Here is a 14,684-nt window from a genome sequence, read left to right on the forward strand (position 1 = left end):
GGGGACTTCCCCTGAGCCCTTTCAGGCTGGGCCACCTCCTCGAGAAGGAGGAACTAAAAGCCTGTGTGAGACACTGAAGAGTCCAATCTAATGCCAGACCTGGGCATCAGCAGACACGAGGAAGAATTTCCAGGAAGGGAGAACTCCAAGGTCTGGGAGAAATCTCCTTCTAACCAAGGCTCAGAAGGACTGGACCCAATGGGGCTGGGGCAGTGCTAAGAGGAGGTAGAGCCACTCACCATGTTGACAAAAGCTGACAGGAACACCAGGGTGATGGTGAACACCCCGACCAGGGTGCTGTTCATCTTGGACCGCACAATCTTCCTGGAGAGGGTCTGCAGTGGGGCTGGGAAGAGCTGTCCAGGGGAGAAGGATAGAGAGAGAGAGACGTAATAGAACTGAGTGTGAGGACACCACAGAGCACCACAAGAGCTCAGTGGAACCACCCCCTCCGCTACCTTTGTCTCTCTCTAGTATAATCCAGGGTCTTCCTGTCTCTAGTATAACCCTCTCTTCCTATTCTCTAGTATAACCAACATCCCCCCTCCCAATGTGGGAGGCTCCAGGCAGCACCATGGCATCATCACTTCCAGACCAACAACAGCATGCATCTGCAGCTGGCCAGGAATGGGTCTACCTGGGGAGCTCACAGGTGGGAGAGGCAGCAGGGAAGGAAAGACGCTATCTGGACCCCAACAGGGAAGCAGATGAAAAGGAACATTTACCTGTGGTGTGAGTTCTGGGCCTTGGGGGAAAGAGCACTGAGTTACAATCAGGCAGCGGGTGGTTGATGGGAGGTGAGGAGTCATGGAGGGACCCAGAATTTTTCTAGTGGGGCTGGGAGGGCTTCTTGGAAGAAGTTGGGAGCCGTGGGTATGAGGACCTGGTGTGCGGAGGAAGGGATGGGTTCATGGGAGCACAGAGCCTCGTTAAGCAGGAAGGCGAAAGGCCCAGGACAAGTGAGCTAAGAGAACTTATCTTTCAGTGGGAAGCTCCACGGAACCCTACTTCCGTCACCCAACCCTTTCTCTATTTTCTTCAACTAGATATACCCTATATCCATTCAAAGACCCACTGCAGTTTTGGTAATTAAACGATCAGGCTGCAAGTTCCATTTCTGCCACCAAATCTGACGCAGCTAGCCTTGTCTACCTCATCTGCCAAGCAACCTAGGCTAAAAAAGAAGTTGGTAGGCAAGAAGAAGCAAAGTAAGGGATCCAGGGTTCCCCCACCCTGCCCGCCTTAGCACCTCTTGGCGAGGCCTGTCTGCTGAAACATGCCTGGTGCAGTATGGAAATCTTCAAGGGCAGAGCAACTGGTGGAAAGAGCACTGGACGAGCAGCCAGGAGGCCTGGATTGTAGGGTTGACTTTTGCTGTGTGACTCAGAGCAAGTCATGTCCTCTCTCTGAAGGTATCCTATTTGTAGGGCTTTTGGTGCCTTGAGGCAGCCCCAAGTTTCATGCAGAGTGAGGTCGACAAAGGCCTCCTCCCAAAGCTGCCCTCTCCTCCCCAAAGCTGAGTGTTGGGAGAGGCAGTTCTCCATGAGCCCTGAGAATCCCTGCAGATTCCTGTTGAGTGTCCCAGACTGCAAAGTTTACCCATCTCCCGACACAGAGTTTCTGTAACTGGTCACATCGACAACTGAGTCAAGGGGACACAGGATGACCACTGTGTAACCCTCTCGGAAGGGAGACTGTTTTGTGTGCTACAGGATACCCCTGAGGAAAGAATCGACATGGGCCGATTTGGACTCTTAGCCTCCAAAACTGTGAGAAAATAAATTTTGTTCCTTAAAGTCACCCACTTGTGGTGTTTGTGTTACAGCAGCACTGAACTAGGATACAGCATAATGGGGCTGGGGGTGTTTAACTTGGCCTTCTGTTAGAAACGCAGTTCTGGGGGGCCCACGTCATCAAGGGTGCCAAGGGAAGGAGGAACGATGTGTGCAGATGGACAGGCTTGCATTCTCAGACAATGTCCCCAGAACAGGGCACCAGGAGGAGGTACTCAGGAGAATGGTCACTTAAGGCAATGCCTCCAAGAGACAGTTGGGGCTCCAGGAGGTAGCTGAGGGCTCTGAGGAGAAGTGAGACTGGAGCTTCGGGACAAGATAGAGACCAAAGCACCAAATTGGCCTCAGTGCGAAGCCCAGGGATGTGTGTGAACTGGATCAAGCTCTGTCAGGAAAAGGCGGGACAGACCCAACATAAAAAAGTAGTCAGGGCACTTAGTAAGAAGGGAAAAACCTTCCCACCTAGCGGACTGAAAGGACCAGGGGAAACTCAGCTCCTTAACAGACAGGAAAGACAGGTAATTCAGTCTACATTTCCCATTGTCTTCTTTACTTTTCTGTCTTCCAGAAGGTTAAAACATGAACAATATAAGGATGTAAGTCCAAGTTGTCTTGGGAAAATGGAAAAGTAAATAAAATAGGGAAAGAAATTGCGCCTGACAGAACTGCCCGTGTTTGGATCAGTAGAACCTGTACCTCAGGGTCATTATGCTGTATCTCATGGGAAAGAAACTAGCCGTGATTTCAGGGAAACTGTGGGAGTAAGATGAAAAACTTCAGTTCTGGTAAAGGGCAAATCTTTCCAGAGGGAAAACAGAACAACCCTGGAAACTATGTGAAGTTTAGTCAGCTTCGTGCCAATACTGGGAAAGATGGTAAAATAAACTTATAGCCAATCCACTTTTAGTCAGTGTCAGGGGTGCTCACTAGCCCATGTCCAGGGACAGGCCAATGTCTAGCCCTTGGAAAAAGAGCAGGTTAATACTCCCTGCTGTAGAAAAGCCAAAAAAGTAGAATTATCTCTTTCACGTCTTAGTGCACAAACAGTTTAATCTACAAATGAAGGAGGAAAGAATTAAACAGAAGATGCATTCATACTACAATCAGCTTTTCAGGTGGGGCTCTACTGTCCAGACAGTAGGAGATGGTTTATGAGAGGTTGGGAGGGAAGGTGAAGCAAAGACCCCAGGACGAGTATTACAGTCTATTCGACATGTCAACTCCTGGCTCAGATCCAGGCTTTGTAAGTCACAAAGCACTTGTTTTCTAAACAAATTCTTTACTGAAGCCCTGCACCTGTGAGATGGAAGCAGGCTTTCCTGGTTGAAAGGTGTATGTGGGGGGAGCAGTGTTTCTGTGCACTGGGGGTGAGAGGAGGAAGGGGGTGCTCCATCCACCAGCCTCCCCTTGAGGACTCGAGGCCTCCTCAAAACAGAGTTTGAAAAATCCACTGGGTTAGATAAAGGAATTAAGAATAAGTATATGGAACTTGACATTGATAACAAAATAGATTCAGTAATATACAAGGAGACAGGAAAGGAAGGATTTTCATAAATAACCTTGAACAGTAGAAAAAAGAATTCCCTAGACAGAGTACCACTAACTCACAATGGTGAGTGCTGGTCCCACCCTCCTCCCATCCCACCACCAGATACACACTCAAATCAAGGAACTCAAACAGAATGAAGCTGGTGAAGTCCAGTCTTACAGTATACTCCAGCTAACAGGGAAAAAAGAAAAATCGAGGTTCTAGTTAAAGAAGTGTAGATGACTGCTATGGACTCTTAACTACAGTGGTTAAGAGCTTGGCTGCTAACTAAAAGGTCGGCAGTTCAAATCCACCAGCCGCTCCTTGGAAACCCTATGTGGCAGTTCTACTCTGTTCTATAGAGTTGCTATGAGTTGGAATTGACTTGATGGCAAACGGGTATAATGGTTATAATCCCATTTAGGAATGGGTTTTCTTTGTTGTGTTAATGACGCAGCATTTGTGTAGGGTGTGTCTTAAATCAATACCTTTTGAGATATAGAAGAGCAGATTAAGCAAGTGGAGAAGGGGAAAGATACATGCCATTTCACGTGAAGATCACTGAGGAGCCAAGAAACAGAAGCTGAAAAGAGACAAGGACCTTCCCCCAGAGCCCACAGAGAGAGTAAAAGCCTTCCCCTAGAGCCAGCGCCCTGAATTCAGACTTCTAGCTTCCTGAAGTGTGAAACTTCCCTGTGTTAAAGCCACCTACTTGTGGTATTTCTGTTTTAGTAGCGTTGGGAAACTAAGATAATGACATGTAACTTTGATTCTGATTTGAATACGCTAATTATGAGCCAGAAACAAACCAACGAAGAAAACCAATAATGATTTTTGCCTCAGTTCATAACTTAGTTAACAGAAAGATTCCTTTTGGACAAACATGGCATGATGCCACTGACATAAAACAGACAAATGTATGGAGACCCGAGTTTAATAATGGTCCCCAGAGGAAGACGTGTCTTAGCTCAGGCACTGAGTTTCCGCTCGTGGTGGTGGAATAGTTTGGAAATGGATAATGGTGATGCTGGCACAACTTGATGAACGTAACCAATGCCACTTAATTACACATGTGAAAACTGCTGAATTGTCAAGTGTTTTGTTATATATATATTTACCTCGATAAAATAACTTAAAAGAAAGGGTTCCTTTTGGAGTTCAGCAAAAGAACTCTTAAGAGGCTTTTATAGGACCCATGGGATGAAGAAAGTGGAACTGTCCCTTCAGAAAAAAAAGCTGGGGGGCAGAGGGGTCCTGACACAGGCAAGGGCTCCAAGGAGACTGGACCAGGAAAGGCAGGAGGGGACTGAACAGGGGGCAGGGGAGGCGTGGCCTCCACATTGGGGAAGAGGCAGGGAGCTGAGATTAACCCTACTATGCGGTGTAGCAACCCACTAAGTACACAGCTCAACTTGTGCTTCTCACACAGATTTGCTGAGTGACCTCTGCCGGCCCTGCACCTCTGGGCAACCACTTCTACACCTGCTCAAGGGGAGTGCTGAGCCACATCAGGTGATCCCTAGGGTCCCTTTCAGTTCTGACAAGCAGTCCACCAAGATCTTGGCCTTCAAGTGATTAAACGCTTAACAGATTAAGGAAGGACTCTGTTTGGAGGGTGAGGGAGAAGGAACTTCCTTCTTTGGAGGTGATAAAGATCCAGTCCCTCTAGACAGAGAACACAGTGCTAACTCTGGAGTATGTAGGGAGGGGAGGCAGGGCCTGAGCCACCCCAGGGGTCTGGTTCCCGCTGAAGGTTGTAGAGGAGCAGAGGGAGGACCAGCAGAGCCCAGAGAGGGCTCCTGTTGCTCCAGGGACAGGGTGCTTTCTGGGGGCCAGCTCCCCAATCAGGGAATTCTTACAACCACGGGGGCGGGGGTAGGGTGAAATGCAAGAAAGGCTTAGTGGGCAAGGCAAAAGGGAACCCAGATGATTTCTACAGCAGACCAGGGCAGCCTGTGGTCAGGTTCCATCAAAGGACACAGCATGGCCAAGAGGAGGCTCAGGAGAAGAACACAGAACAAGGACTCAGAAGTGCTCAGGTCCTGGATGAACGCCGACACTATGCCTCTCTGGGACCTTGTTCCTCATCTCTATGGTGGGGGCTTGAAATCCAAACTCTGTAAGGTCCCTTCTAGGGCAAAGTCCGGGACCTGAGAACACTGACTAGTGTGGCAAGAGAGCTCTTCCACACCCATTCTTTCAGCAGATGTTTCTTGAACACTGCTCCTGCCAGGCTTTGTGCTAGGTGCCTTTGCCCCACCTGATAACCGGGCCATGGGCAGAGAGGCAGCAACAGTATATTCTTGTCGCCAAGATTTGCAAAGGTTAATTAAAATAGCCGATAAAAATAAAGCTCCCACTGACAAACTACAGCCCCCCTCAGCCTGGCTTGTGACCCAGCATCACGTACCCACCATCCAAGCATGATTGCTGGGGTCCTGGGGGGGCGGGGGCTGGCAGTGGCTGGGAGGAAGGGAGAGGAAGCCAGTGGTGGGGGCTAAGAGTGTAAGCTGGACTCACCTTCACACAGGAGTAGATCACCGACACAAACACCACCAAGATCAGCAGCAGGAAGCAGGTCAGGTAGAAACTCAACATGAACACGGAGCTGGAAGTAGAGAGGGGGCTAAAGCATTCTGGGTGGACCCAGCTGAAAGGTGACAGTGACAGAGGAGAAACAGTATCCACGTTGTGGGTCCCGTGTGCCCAGCCTCCTAGCTCTAGGGGGCCTGGGGCTCTGCAAGCCCCTGAGAAGGAGGCAGAAGTTGCTCTGTTTCCCCTGAACCCACTGCCTAATCTTTTCTAGCTCCTGACTTAATAAGATGGAATGTGCAGACCATTCAGGAACTTTCTCCAGTAACAGTCTGTTCCTGCCCTTCCCAGCTCCTGTCACTTCCTGTCGGGAGCAGCAGCCAAGAATGGAGACAACGGATCACAGCGAGACACCAGGTCAATATGTTCCCTGTTTCTTAGCTATCTGCAAATCAGCTTCATTTAGCTTGGAAGGAGCCATTTCAAAAGTCACCTGGTTATTTCCTCCAGGTAATCAGTCACCCATGGCTTGATAAACTGCAAAGGCTGAAAGCTGCTACCAAAAAACCCGTTGCCGTCAAGTCCGTTCAGACTCATAGTGACCGTAGGACAGAGCAGAACTGCACCGTAGAGCTTCCTAGGCTATAAATCTTTAGGGAAGCAGACTGCCACATTTTTCTTCCTCTGAGTGGCTGGTGGGTTCGAACCGCTGACCTTTTAGCTGGCAGCCGAGTGCTTAACCACTGCGTTACCAGGGCTCCTGAAAACTGCTAAGTGGCTTGTTAATAGAAATGCATTTGTCAGCAGCCAGCAGGCCACTCTCTGAGAAGCTGGGGCCATGGGTCCCTTGAGAAGAGCAAGGTCCCTAAATGCTGTCCCCTTCCTGATGCCAGGCCCAGCAACAGGTCCTCCGGAGTTTTTGCTCTCCTCCTCCTGCCTGCTCACCAAGAAAAATGCAAGGGTCTCCTCCGGCCCCTCATGTCAGAGACAAATCACAGGTGATTTTAACAGCCAGCTGGGCCAGCATGGACAGAAATCTGCAGACAAAGAGCTGCGAGTGACTTTCATTCTCCCAGTTGCAGCTGGCTCTCCTGAGGACAGGGCCTGGCTGAGGTACAGCAAACCCCTCCATGCCAGCAGGAGGCACAGAGGTTCCTTCCCTCTTTCAAGGGAGGAAGAGCGGCTTCAGGCGCCAGGCCTTGTCAGCAGGTTACAGGAAAATGGAGTACTGAAAGGGCAGGTGAAGTCCTCTAGGGTGGTGTTCAAACAGCTCCTTTGTTCCAGCCTTCCCCAGAAGCCAGCACTTCCGCTGCCTTAGACAAAAAGCAGGAAGAGAAAAGAATTCTCTTCAGAGGGAAAGAAACCTCTTTAAAGTAGCCTGTCTTCTAAGGCGTCCCTAGAGAGGAGAGGCAGAGGACGACTTCTGCCAATGCCTTCGTAACCCAGACTGCGGACAGAGAGGGAATGAAGCCGCTGGAGGCCTGCTGGGATAATCCAGTCCCACTCCATGCTGCAGAAAAGCAAAAATGGCCAAGAGGCAGGATGGTGCTCCCAAGCTAAGGGGACTGTGAGTTGCAATGTGACACAAAGTCTAGGGTGCTTATTTATATCTGTGGCTCCATTTCAATACAGAAAAATGGGATTCAATGCCAATAAGGCACCACCTGACTGTCAGTTTGTCGTACTGTGGTGGCTTGAGTGTTGCTATGACGTGGGAAGCTATACCACTGGTATTACAAATACCAGCAGGGCCACCCATGGTGGACATGTTTCAGAGGAGCTTCCAAACTGAGACAGACTAGGAAGAAAGGCCTAGTGATCTACTTCCAAAAATTAGCCAGTGAAAACCCTATGGATCACAACCAAATATTGTCCAGTATAGTGCTAGAAGATGAGCCTCCTAGGTTGGAAGGCACTCAAAATACACAGTGGCTGCAACAATGCTTGTGAAGATGGTGCAGGACTGGGCAATGTTTTGTTCTGATGTACATGGGGTCGCCATGAGTCAGAGCTGATCTAATGGCAACTAACAACAACAACAACAACTTGCCAATAAGGGCCCAGATCCCACTGGCTCTGGACAACAGGCAGGGGTAACGGGCATCAGCTGCAACCCCAGGGTGGAGCTGGTTGCCAGCGTATGGTTTTTACCTGTGGCATCACGACAGAGTCACAACAGTTAAAATGTAAGGGGCACCTCTTCAACAATAAGTGCCATTAAAATAAAGAGGTATTGAGTATAAGGCACGTTGACGTCATGCCCCTCCTGACATGATGCGCCGAGGACGGAACATTGCTTCTGTGGGATTCTTGTCAAAAACGTATAACCTCAATCTAATCATGAGAAAGCATGAGCAAACCCAAATGAAGACATATCTACAAATTAACTGACCCCTGCCCATCAAAAGTGCCGAGTCATGAAAGACATGGGAAGGCTGAGGGGCTGCCACAGGCTGGAAGGGATGAACGAGATACAACAACTAAAAGCAATGTGGGGTCCTGGGTTGGCTCCTGGAACAGAAAAAGGGCTTTAGGGGAAAACTGGTGAAATCAGAATCAGGTATGCAGATTAGTCAATGAATGGTATGTTCCAACATTAATTTCCTGGTTTCGATGACTGTACTGTGGTTATGTAAACTGTTAACATTAGAGGAAGCAGGATGACGGTACATGGGAACTCCCCGTACAACTTTTCTGTTAGTCTAAAATGATTTCAAAATAAAAAATAAAAGGTGCTGGGGTGAGGGAACTCTTCTAGATTAAGTAAAACTTATGAGACATAACAAAATGCAACCAGTGGATCTTGAGTAGACCCTGACATTCTGGGGACAATTTTGGGAGCCTGATGATGGACTGGGTACCAGATGCCAGAGAGAATTGGTGTTAATTTTGTTTGGTGTACAGTAGTTCCCCCTTATCCATGGTTTCGCTTCCCGTGGTTTCAGTTACCCACAGTCAACTGCAGTCCACGGTACTTGTGTTCCCATAACCCTCATTTTACTTTATAATGGCCCCAAAGTACAAGAGTAATGATGCTGGCAATTCAGATATGCCAAAAAGAAGCCATAAAGTGCCTCTATTTTATTATTAGTTATTGTTGTTGATTTCTTACTGTGCCTTATTTATAAATGAAACTTTATCACCGTATGTATGTATGAAAAAAACATAGTATATATAAGGTTTGGTACTATCCGCGGTTTCAGGCATCCACTGGGCGTCTTGGAACATATTCCCAGTGGATAAGGGGGACTACTATATAAGGTATTGTGGCTAAGGAGGAAAATGTCCTTAAGCCAGGGTTACATACTGAGGTTTTTAGGGATGAAATGTCTTGGTGTCTAAAATTTGCCTTAAAAAAATCAGAAATATGAGATGAAATAAATATTGGAAAATATTAAAATTTGTTACATTTAGGAGGGGGTATACTGGTATTGATTATACTAACTACTTTTCTGTATATTTGGAATATTGCAGGATAAATGTGAAAAAAAATGTGTGTGTGTACACATACACGTTGTTGCTAGCTGCTGTCGAGCTGGCCTCCGATTCACGGCGACCCCATGCACCACAGAATAAAACACTGCCTGGTCCCGCACCACCCCATGATCGGTTGCAGATGGGACCATGTGATCCACAGGGTTTTCAATGGGATGATTTTCAGATGTCAATCATCAGGCCTTTCTTCCTAATATATACACATAGCAATACATATATATGTATATATATATATACACACACACCATATCTTTACGTGAATAATGTATGCTTTCCGTGTCTGTTTGCTGGCCAGGCCCTCCCCACCCCATGAGAGGAATTTTTGTAAGTGCAATATGCTAACTTTTTTTTACAGTGGCTCGTGGAAGGGGATTGGCATGGCAGTGGTCGTGAGGGTGCCTCGAGGGGGGGAGGGTACAGCCAGCAAACACAGAGGGTGCGTGTTATTTGTGTAAAAACACGGTCTGTGTATGTGTGTGCATATATGTAAGTATATATATATACACACACAGCGACATATATACAGCAATTATCTTTCCCTGCAAGCTGTGACTCTAACAAAAGTGACTATTTAACAAACACTTGTTCCCGAAGCCCACTGCCCACTTCAAGGTGGTCTCCCCAGAAGCACGGGCCTCCCTTAGCGATACGGCCAATCCTCAAAAGAGTTCAGGAGTGTCTCTTTGAGAAAAACACTCAGAACCTGAAACACACTCTTTGACACACCCAGAGTAGTGGGAAATCTTTATCTTCTGAAGATGTATTGATTTTTTTTTCCCCAAGAATCAAAGGTCAGGCAGAAACAAGCCTGGTGAACATGCTGGGTGACTTCTTCAGGTAACAGGGGTCTAGGTTGAAGTGGGATGAGGTGATAGAGTGATGAAAAGGTGTCTCCTGGACAGTTGAACAGCAGTGCCCAGTGAGAAGTTTCTGCCTGGAATGAGGACGTGGTCTCCTTCCCCCACAGAAGCTGGGCCCCTGGCTCCCTGGTCCTGCCCAGGGCACCCTGGGAAATCTTTCAGCACCTGAGCAAGTTAAGCCCAGATTCCCTTCTTTGCTTTCCTCCACGGCACACCCTCCCACTCCTGGGAGCCCCGCAGCCAGAGGAAAGAGTCCAGGAGGGATAGTGGTACTTACTGGGGCACGATGGTGATCTGGACGAAGCAAATGAAGAGGAAGACAAGAGAGGCACATGCCACGTAGGCACCAAACCGGTCGTCCACCTGCTTGGAATACTGAGAGGAGAGCGACAGGGTGAGTGGGGCACAGACCCCAGGCCCAATCTGCTCCAGCCTGTGCCATCCCAGACGCACCCAGGTGGTCTCTTGGGGCCGGTCATCTTTGCAGCCTGCTCTCAGGACAGGTAGGACCCAAGAAACAGCACTAGACTCAGATCACAAGAAACCAGTCCAAATCACCACAAGGTGGTGGCTGTAGGGAGGGCAGTTAAAAAGGGCCTTGGAATTAGGTCACTTTCTGCATAAACTTTCTGCAGGCTGCTCACTGACAGAGTAATTCACAACGATCGTGGATACAACTTACTGAGCACCAGCTACGTGCAGAGAAACATGGAGGGTCTGCAAGCACTGTCCCCCATCCTCACCACAGCCCCCTGAAGCAGGCACAGGTGTTTCAGAGTTAAGCACTCTGGGCTCAGAAAAGTTACATGACTTGTCCAAAGTCACAGAGTTCATATCCAAGGTCCCAGCCCCCAGCCCCAGCTCCTCCCCTGATACCTCCCAGTTGCACAAATGGAGGTCGGTGTGGTTAAGTCACTCGGAATGGGTAATTCACAAATCAGTTCCATTTCCTGCAAAGCCAAACCAGTTGCCATCGAGTTGATTTTCACTCATGGCAACCGCATGTGTTTCAGAGTTGAAGTGTGCTTCAGGAAGTTCTCAATGGATGATTTTTCGAAAGTAAATCACCAGGTCTTTCAAGGTGCCTCTGGGTGGGTGGATTCAAACCACCAACCTTTCGGTTAGTAGCCAAGCACTTAATGGTTTGCACTATCCAGGGACTCCTTTTTACTGCTGGTAAGTTGGTAGTTATTTTCCTTCCGTATTTGTGCCCTCCCAATTAGGTGTGCCTCGCATAATGCTGGGATGAGAGCCCATTTTAACTGGGCACCGGGATGCCCTGGGATGGGGTGACTAGACCAGAGTCTGGCTCTGGCTCTGTCACCCCTTCACTGAGTGGCCGAGAGCAAGTCCCCAATAACTCTGGGCGTTCGATGGCCCCTTCCAACTGTGACATGGGCAAGCTGGTCGGCCCATTTTTACAGATAATTACAAACAGCACTAACATTTACTGAACATCTATTATGTGGCAGATACTGTTTTATGTGTGTTAAACTCATTTAATCTTTGCCATAACCTAAGAGGTAGGTATGTTAAATTTTCCAGATAAGTAAACTGAGGGACCAAAAAACCAAATCCACTGCCGTCAAGTTGATTCCGACCCATAGCGACCCTATAGGACAGAGTAGAACCGCCCCCTAAGGTTTCCAAGGCTGTAAATCCTTACAGAAGCAGACTGCCACATCCTTCTCCCACAGAGCAGCTGGTGGGTTCGAACCACCGACCTTTTGACTAGCAGCCAAGCACTGTAACCACGGCACCACCAGGGCTCCTTAATTGAGGCACAGGGTTATCCCTTCCAATCAAGGAAGTCTCCTTTGAACCCCCATATCCCCCAGGTAAAGGGGCATCAGAATTGGGGAAACTGAGGCAGAAAGCAGGGGCTTCTTCCATGGTGTTGGAGATGGGGGAGGGAGAGGTCTTGGTTACACCCGGGCCTTCTCCCCACCCAGGATGCTGTACCTTCTTCTCTAAGTCAGGCTCCCTGAAGGTCAAGAGGAATTTGCGGACATGCTCAGAGCGCAGCCTGTCGATGCTCCTGGCGTCGATGGCCCGCCCCAGAAACTCATCCACTTCGTCCTCGGGGTTCGCACTTTCCTGGGCGTTCCTGGGCAGGAAGCACGGACACAGACAGGCTGACCACCAGGGGGCGTCATCAGACGGCCGGCTCTGCCCACGCGCCTGGATTACTCAGAGAGGCCTGGGGGCAGCCTAAAACGACGCTAATCAGGGTGGCGAAGCTGGGATTGAGACAAGGGCAGCCAGAAGCTGCCGCCAGTGGTGCGCTCTCAACTCCTGCACACACACGTAGAAGGCCACCCGTCTCCAACCCGCCGTGGAGGGCCTCGGCGACAGCACGGCTTCTCTGATTCTACTGGTCACTTTCTATTGGCCTGGTTTTTGTCCATGATTCTTAATTATTATCGCAGGGTTAACTGCTTTTTCTCCTGCAGGTAAGAGGCTCTGCTCTTTATTCTCCTGCGGTATCACCATCCTGAGATGAAGGCAGGGCTGGCAAGACAAGACTTCTGCTGCAGGGACTGGGCTTACCTGGGATCTTGAACTGGGATCAGGGCACACTTTGGGAAACCAATTTCATGACTTCTGGATGCCGGATTTGAAAACCGTGTTTCTCAGGGAGGAGCCCAGACTTTGAGCAGAATGTCTGATGGTCCTGAGAGGAGGGCATCTCCTCAGGGGCACTGGGCTGTGGTCAGGGCTGGCGGCCAGCATGCAAGTTCTGCATTTTCCTGAGGTAGCTGCATGCGTGTGTGCACAGATATGTGTGTACATGTGTGTGCACATGTGTGGAAACATGCACACATGACGTACCGGCATGTATACATGCACACATAATGCACATGTGTGTTGTGGCATTGCATAGTGTGAGCTTGTGTGTGCAAGTGTGTGCGTGTTTATGTGTGTGTGTAGCTGAGATCATATGGGAAGTCCTGAGGCACAGCCCTTCTACCAGACGGCCTGGCCTCCTGGGCTGCTCTGGCCTGTCTGGGGGACTCTGCCTGACTCTCTGTCAGCCGTGATGGACCCTATGCACTCCCAGCTAGGACTGTATGTGGGATCATTTCCATGGAGGGTAGGGAAACCAAGTTATAAGGTAGATTTAGAGAAAGCCCTCAGACCAGAAGAGCAGGAATTAAGAAGGTCATGTTACTCACTTGTCCTTGGGGTCTTCAAAGCCCTAAAAGAAAGGGAAAAAGGGAGAGAAAGAGAGGAGTATAAGAACAGAGAGTCCTGAAAACATGGGGCCTTAAGAGGTGGGAGCTGAGGGAGGGGCACCTCATTTTCTCTCGGAGTTCACTGCAGTGTCTGGACGGCCTGGACGTAGAGAGGACTGTCACTTGGTAGTTCTTGCATTCCTTCCTTTCTTCTTTTGTCTGGCACATACTGCCAGCTTCTTCCTATGGGATAAGCTCTCTGCTAGATGCAGGATGCACTATGACTTCATTTCGTCCACTGGAAAAATCCACGTGTCTGAGCTCTTCCTGTCCCCACAGGCCACTTCTTCCCAGAGTTCCCAAAGCTCCTCCTGGACCCAGGCTCACAGGGATCCCTCCCATCTCTGCACTTACTCAGATGGAAATAAGATAAATCCCCGCTGCTCAATCCCACACACGTGCACGTACACATGCACACTCCTACCCATAAACACACACATGAACACACATGCACATGGTGCACACAACACACACTCACATATGAACACGGATGCACACATGCATGCACACACACGTATGAACATGTGTACACACACATACATGCACACTCACACTCATAGACACATGAACACACATACATTGCACACTCACACATGAACACGTGTGCACACACATACGGCACACACATGCACACTCACATGGAACACACATAAAATCTATTGGGAGTTCACAATTTTTTTGCTAAGAAAAACAAAGCTCCTGTTACCAGCAATAGCATTTCTGGTATCTGGCATATTCTTCTACGGCCAGAGTTGGTTAGGGGCACAGGAAGTGAGGAATCACCTGCCACAGTTTCGGCTACTGTTCTGTTGTTCACTTACACAGGGCAGAGGTGACAGTGGGAAGAGCTCTTACTGACTGTCAGACTCAAAGTCCTAATGAGAGTCAGTTGATAAAGTACAGGAAAGGACAGACGTGTGTCAGGCTCTGACTAATTGTGGCAAAATGGAGGGTTCCCTAATATGGGAAAGGATTGAGTTATTTCCCCAAAATTTATGTTGAAATCCTAACCCCTATATCTGTGAGGGTGGCCCTGTTTAGAAATAAGGTTTTCTTTTGTTATGTGAATGAGGACACACAGGAGTAGGGTGGGTCCTAAGCCTAATCTCTTCTGAGTGGTGGCTTATAAAAGAGCAGAACAGACACAGTGACACGCACAGGGGAAAGAAACCATGTGCGGAACCATGTACAAGCCAAGGAACACCAATGAACGCCTGCAGCTACTGACAAGGAAGGACAC

General features: G+C 48.8%; 1 protein-coding gene across 2 annotated transcripts in view; it reads right to left on the reverse strand.

Moving 5' to 3' along the window:
- Positions 1-14,684, reverse strand: part of ADCY5 (adenylate cyclase 5) — a 180,908-nt gene that overhangs the window by 26,141 nt on the left and 140,083 nt on the right. For both annotated transcript variants that reach the window (XR_007516549.1, XM_049878185.1), the window contains exons 9-13: positions 13,385-13,407; positions 12,171-12,315; positions 10,486-10,583; positions 5,842-5,929; positions 240-356 (exon numbers count right to left, since the gene is read on the reverse strand). Coding sequence is in view for 1 of the 2 variants with exons in the window: in XM_049878185.1 (XP_049734142.1) it covers positions 240-356; positions 5,842-5,929; positions 10,486-10,583; positions 12,171-12,315; positions 13,385-13,407 (471 nt within the window). In the remaining variant the exon portion in view is untranslated. The remainder of the gene's footprint in view (positions 1-239; positions 357-5,841; positions 5,930-10,485; positions 10,584-12,170; positions 12,316-13,384; positions 13,408-14,684) is intronic.

Source organism: Elephas maximus, chromosome 1 (assembly GCF_024166365.1).
Source record: "Elephas maximus indicus isolate mEleMax1 chromosome 1, mEleMax1 primary haplotype, whole genome shotgun sequence".
Classification (NCBI taxonomy): domain Eukaryota; kingdom Metazoa; phylum Chordata; class Mammalia; order Proboscidea; family Elephantidae; genus Elephas; species Elephas maximus.